Genomic DNA, 6,447 nt, shown 5'->3' on the forward strand with positions numbered 1-6,447 from the left:
GTGGCAAATCTAATTAGTGGGAAAATTTGAGATTTCTTAGGTGTTTTCAAAGATTTGCCGGAGAGCAAATTTATAGTGGGAAAATTTCATTTCTTAGGTGTTTGTCTTAAAATTTGTAGTGGGAAAATATGAAATTTGCCAATTTTACCAGTGTTTGTTTACATAGGTTTTTTCTATGACAATTGATATTTCAAATTTTTGGAAATTTGTTTTTTTTTTGTTTTCAACCTCATTGAAATATATAATTAAACAACAAAAAGTATGAGGACAACAATTCATTAAAACCGAACGACTACATTGGCATATCATGTTGCTAGGATAAGTAATAGACATGTAAAAACTTCCACGAAAATGATTCACAAGGATAGAAGAAGCTTCACATAAACCAAAAACTACTTGCAAGTGTCTGAATTCTTCTCTAAAACCTCTTGATATATTGTCAGCCCGTCACTCATGTGTATACAAAGAAACCGATGTCGTAAGAACAATATTCTCATAGAAAGATAAGTACAACAACTCTTACAACAAAAATATTTTTAACAGAATGCTATTAAGGGTCGTATCATATGTGCCACAATAAAATTTATAAGAAAACTCAGTCCTAATCTTCTTACCTCTAGCTCCTTACATAACAAAAGGTATTTTCTTATACTTATATCTTTATGTAGTTTTTAATTAAAAACCCAGGCAGCAGCACCACCACCTAGAACCCAAAGAAGAGCGAGATCACCTTAACCCAAAAGAACACCACCACCTAGAACCCAGGCAGCAACACCACCACCTAGAACCCAGGCAAAGATGCAAAGACCACCTAGCATCGGCCCTAGCACCACCACCACCATCCAAAGAAAGTAGCACTAGTCACCACACGTACGACACCACTCCACCAATCCACATACACACCACCACCCAAAAAAGACCACCCAATAGCAACACCACCCAAGAGGCAAAGACCACCATCTAGCGGCGACAACCACCACACACGTGTCCACCAATCCACATACACACCACCACCCGATAGGCGGCTACCACCACACGCGGAATCCACATACACACCACCACCACACCACACACTCCATCACGCATTACACTCCACCATGCTTTTCCACAACACATACCAATCCACAATTCCACACACACCGCCACACACACAATGCACAATCACCACCACCAACTAGAAGTCAAAATCGAATTAGTTCATATTCAATTCACTCATAAATGGGGACACACTACCACCACCACCACACCCCCACACACACACACACACACTCACCACACTACCACCACCTGCCACAAGCACCACCTACCCTAGCACTTACCAGCACACACCAACCATCACATTTACCCATATCGATTACAACCTTCAAACAATCGCCAACACATGTTTCTGAAGACAGTGACTATTTTTTCACCAAATAAAATGGTCTTGGAGTCCTTGACCTTAATGTCACGATACTTCCATTGATCATGAACAACTGTTAAAACAAGTCCGCACAACACAATAATCATCAATTAAATTACTAATTATTGTATACTCCACTATACATTACAATACACTGATATAAATAATTAAATTTAATTAAGTGAAAATTACAATGTATGTCGAGAAAGAAGACCCTGAGAATGGACAAACAATATTCATCAAAATGTGAAAACTTGACTGAATCTGTCCATGGTCTTTTCGAAAAATAAAATTAATTGTTATGCAATTGCAATTTCTCAAGAAATGTACCATTCACCATAACCCAAACAACAACGATAAACCAATATATATTCATCTACAACACACAAACATATATGATTTGAATTGTACTAAACATTGAAGTGAAATTAATTTACACCAAAAAACAAACAAAAAGAACCCTAGTTTTGATAAGGAGTAGAGCTTACCAAAGAAAGAGACGAATCCTTCAAATCAACAGTTATGCAAACGTTAGAGCTGTAAATTTAAACAATGATGATATTCGAATCACCATCAAGCTTTACAAAGCTTCACTGGTGGATAAGTTCAAATTCGAGAAGAGAGTTTGATGATTGATTTGAGCAAGTAAATGAGAGAGAGAGAAGAGAGGAGAGCAAGAGAGAAAATGAGAGAGAAGAGCTCGAGCTCGAGGGAGTCGAATGAGAAAAGTGAGCGAGAGAAATGGGTGGCAAATTTTTGTTGCCCTAGTGGGAAAATAACGACTGGCAAAAGAGTTTAGGGGGAGAGGTAGATTCTATTTTCCCACTTCTAGTGGGAAAATTTCATTTGCCGGCAAATTGAGAATAGTGTTTGCCAGTGTCCTTAAATGCACCCAAACACTAGCAAATGGTGCATCTAGTGGGAAAATAAAATTTGCCACCCCTATTTGCCACTAAACAAACACAACCTAAGGTCTTTCCGTAAGCAATTGTTCTTCAACCTAGCAATGGCCACGGGAATTTTTAAGTGGAGATAGTGGCGTAGCCACAGATCAAATTCTAGTTACATATATTTCAACATTTTGGTTGTTATATGTTTAATTGTTTAACTATCTATCTGCTCAATTTCATTAACTCAATTTGTTAATTAAACGCTTCTCGGAGATGCTAATGAATTATTACAACCAGTTCATAAAATCACTTTATGAGGCCCTACTTTCCCATCTATTTTTTTTGTGATGCCTAACTATTGAGGCCTACCCTTCAAGAATGCCTCAACGCTAGCTTCAGAAACGCCACACACACTAAAGCGTACGCTTCCGGTGGAAACGCCTTACTCAATGCCTCATCTAGTTATATATCCCTTTTTCTTCCGTTTTTCGCACTAGCTTTATTATCCCATGGCGCTCCTCAATTCATGCTGATTTGAGTGGAATTAGGCTCTCAGCATACCATGAGAGTATTCCCAGTGCTGGGAAATTTCGTTTTCTAAAGATTACTGGAAGTCCATTAACCTTTAGTGTGGTATGCTTTCTACGTTCAATGTTGTATGAAACCAATCTACGTGCATCACAATGCAGTAGAATATCTCCGTTCTTCAAAAATGATATTGGATAACCCATTCTAAACTTGAACTTACCCATATAATTGATTTTCATAACAACAAATTTGGTCCATGATTCCTTCACATTGTAATCCTTCATGATCCATATCTCCGTAGCATAGGAATCATTGTTAGGCCAATCTTCAACTATTGCACAAAGACACCCCCCTAATTCCGAAATATGAAAGTATAAGTCTCCCAAGGGAGAGGCGGTAAATTCAGGACTTGGGATATAGCCAAATTCTTCACGCGCCAAATCAAACGACACAATGACTACTGAAGCCACTCCATTCTTCGGTTCATCTACAGCCAACCAATGACACGATCCATTGACAAAAGCTGACGTCCTTATCCATGAAGGGTCAAATGTCACATCTGGAGCATACCCAATCTTTCTCCACGAATTTGAGCCAAATGTATATACTTGGACTTCTTGTTTCACATACTTACGTCGGTCAACCGGACAGAACACTTGCACAACCTTGTATTTCTTTGTAACACAATCTAACCCGAATCCTGCCACCAGTTTTGCGTACTCGCATTCAGGGGGTTTGAATTCGGGCAATGTTACACTGTCTCTTGTAGAAGGATTATATATGTGGACGATAGAATCATGGTCCCTCCACGCAGGAAAACGAGTATAAGAGATACAAACAAGTCCATGCAAGGAGCCAACAAAAGCAAACTCATTAAATTTACATAGAAGATCGATCTTATTTCTGGCATTGATGATGCATTGTGACGACTCCTTGTAACCTTCCAATATATAAAAGTCGGAGTTACGATGTCTGAGGAAAATAAGATTGGATGTAGTCTTACCTAGAACTGTTCTAGCAAGATGGATGTCAGCGAAGTGAGATCTATCAATGACAGATCGCCATGTTTTGCATACACAGCGGGATTGAAGGATGGATTTGACAGGTAAAGATGAGAGTATTCCTGTGGTGATGTCTATTGGTATGGTATCCATCGACCAATGAATTATGTTCTTTGAATCCAAATATAAACTTTGAGTAAGCGGGAAGTTTAAAAAAAAAAATAGTAGAAACTTAGAAAAATCACGCAAGTAAATTTAATGGAAGAGTCGAGTTGTGTAGGACACTCTGCTAAATTAGGAAAAATTGCGCTCCTCACGGTGCAAAAGGTTTCACGGCGATTTCACACACAGCATTCAAAGTATCTTATTCTCTGGAAGCACTTAATAAATCTGTGGGTGAAACTCCATATATATATGGATTGCAATTCTACCTTTATTAGGATATTAAATCAGAGAAACAGTTTCCTAAACAGAATAGGAAACCCTACTCTTATTTGGAAAGATAGTTTAGGTTTGGCACACCCTTAGATATCTTGATATACACATGGGTTGAAATTTGGAAAGAAATAAGTAGTGAAATAGCGACAAAAACAAAGAAAAAAACATGAAGTAACAGAGAAACTTGACGGCTCAGTTTACAGTTTTATTTGCCTTAAACCCATTGACTTTGGGGTAATTACGGCTAAAGCTCATCCCTACGCAACAAAAGGTGAACAAGCTTTAAACGAATGTTTCCTCATTCCAATAACATATTTAGTAATGAAACTATATTTTGAACCCAGACATACACCCGGGATCTTTCTTGATATAAAAGAAATATTTTATAATAATAGTTTTTTTATTTAAAAAATTTATGGTCTAATTCAAACACAAAATGTGTATGGCTCTTTCGTGTAAGACTCGTAGGAGTATAAGCAACTAACCTGACCAATGAGTCAGTAACCCAATACTAATTTTACTATCATCACTTCAAGTTTCAAAGTTGAAATAGAGTTTACAAAAAAAAACTTTCAATACCATTATGCTTATTCTTGTGACTTGCTTTGCTTGGAAAGATAGTCTACCGCTAGATGTGTCATCCCTCTTTTTACGCCAAACCCCAAAAACATTGCACGTATATATTGTTCCAATTGCAGTTTTGTTAGTACCACCAACTTGTTTCATATGTTTGAAATTGAGACTATTGAGAATCATATTGGATTAGATTTACATATAAACCAACTTTAATAGCTGGTACTTTAATGGGCTTTGGGCTTGGCTATTGTAATTGGTCCAAACTTAGTTGTTATTAGAGTGAAGAGTACGTGTCTCTTGAGTTAGAATATGTGTCCTGGTGTCTCCTATTTCGACCTTTTTTTGTGAAACCCGTGTCCAATTTTTTAGTTGAAACTTGAAACTGAGAATGAAATTATTACTTCATTTCTCTTTGGATTAATTTGGATTATATTCTTTTTGGATTTTTAAATTCCTTTAATTTATGTTCTTCATCAGTTGCAACAGTTCTTCTTCGTTCTTGACAGTGTTATTATAGGTATTTATTTGTAATATTTGTTTTTAAATACATTTTTTAGTGCAATGAATAAATCCGTTCTAGAGAATTTGTAATTGATTAAATTTGTAGTAATGTATAGTATGTATATTGTTGCATTGTTTATTGTTTCCTTGGAAATATACTACTTCGTGTTGACCATCCTACCTCAGCACCTCTTTAACCTTGATATAGGTAACGGTTCGATTGTTGAATTGGTTAAGTAACACTGATGTTATAGGATGTTCTAAGAATCCCATTCTTTTTTTGTTGAGATTTTTAAACTAATAGGCCAGATAAGTTGTTTATGTTCCTGTATGGACCTATTATATTAGAGAAATAAAATTTTGTTCTCCAATCTTTATTGTACTTGGTCATGTGTTATTGTGTATCACTATATTAGTGTATTAGTGTATATCATTGTATATTTGCATGTATGCTGCTTTGAGTAATCAGTATACATGCTCCAGTTTCTACATCCAAAATAAGGTCAAATCATTACCAACGTCTTAAAACCGCCACATACAATTGCCCATGTGTGAAAAACTGTAATAGATTCACATAAATTTCCAACATGAATTTCCTAGTTCCTTGGAAAGTAGTGGAGGGTTTTTATGATTTTGGCAAGTCTCGTGCTATTGGTGTTAGAATTTTTTTGTTAAAGAAGTTGGGAGAGCTTTCGAAAGCTTCAAGTGTCCTTGTTGCTTTCAATCAGGTGGAATGCCACCTAGCTTGGCAACAGTCTCAGTTGCGTGCCTTTTACCAATTGAACGGAGTACACCTATCCGCGAGTTATAAGTTTTAAGGAACTTAAGTTTTTAACTTTAATATTATGAGCACTACTTCAGTGCGCGAGATGTATCGTGCGCAGGAAGTGAGGGTCGTGGATCACTACTTCTTGATACAATACACACGCACCCCCCTTGTGATGAGTGGCCGAGATGTGAGGGCGTACCCTACATCTCGCGTAGATTTAGCCTAATATTATACCCCTCTTTGCAACGCTTTTTTCCATATCTCATGGCCTTCACTTTGCAGGGGTATTCACCGTTAGGTTCCCCTGGCTCAGCAAGGTTGAAGATCGAGTATTGTACGTAA

At 37.1% G+C, this 6,447-nt stretch overlaps 1 protein-coding gene across 1 annotated transcript; it reads right to left on the minus strand.

Annotated features, from left to right (window-relative positions):
* Window positions 1–2,816: 2,816 nt before the first annotated feature.
* Window positions 2,817–4,065, minus strand: LOC147478244 (F-box protein At3g07870-like). The gene has a single exon (XM_086586194.1). The coding sequence runs from the start codon at window positions 3,972–3,974 to the stop codon at window positions 2,817–2,819; it is 1,158 nt and encodes a 385-aa protein (XP_086442320.1). The 5' UTR covers window positions 3,975–4,065.
* Window positions 4,066–6,447: the final 2,382 nt, after the last annotated feature.

The sequence above is a fragment of the Coptis chinensis genome, chromosome 9 (assembly GCF_015680905.1).
Source record: "Coptis chinensis isolate HL-2020 chromosome 9, ASM1568090v1, whole genome shotgun sequence".
Taxonomy (NCBI): domain Eukaryota; kingdom Viridiplantae; phylum Streptophyta; class Magnoliopsida; order Ranunculales; family Ranunculaceae; genus Coptis; species Coptis chinensis.

What these genes read in the sequence shown, in the direction of transcription:
- LOC147478244 (XM_086586194.1), bottom strand. Translation starts at nt 3,974, where the DNA reads ATGGATACCATACCAATAGACATCACCACAGGAATACTCTCATCTTTA.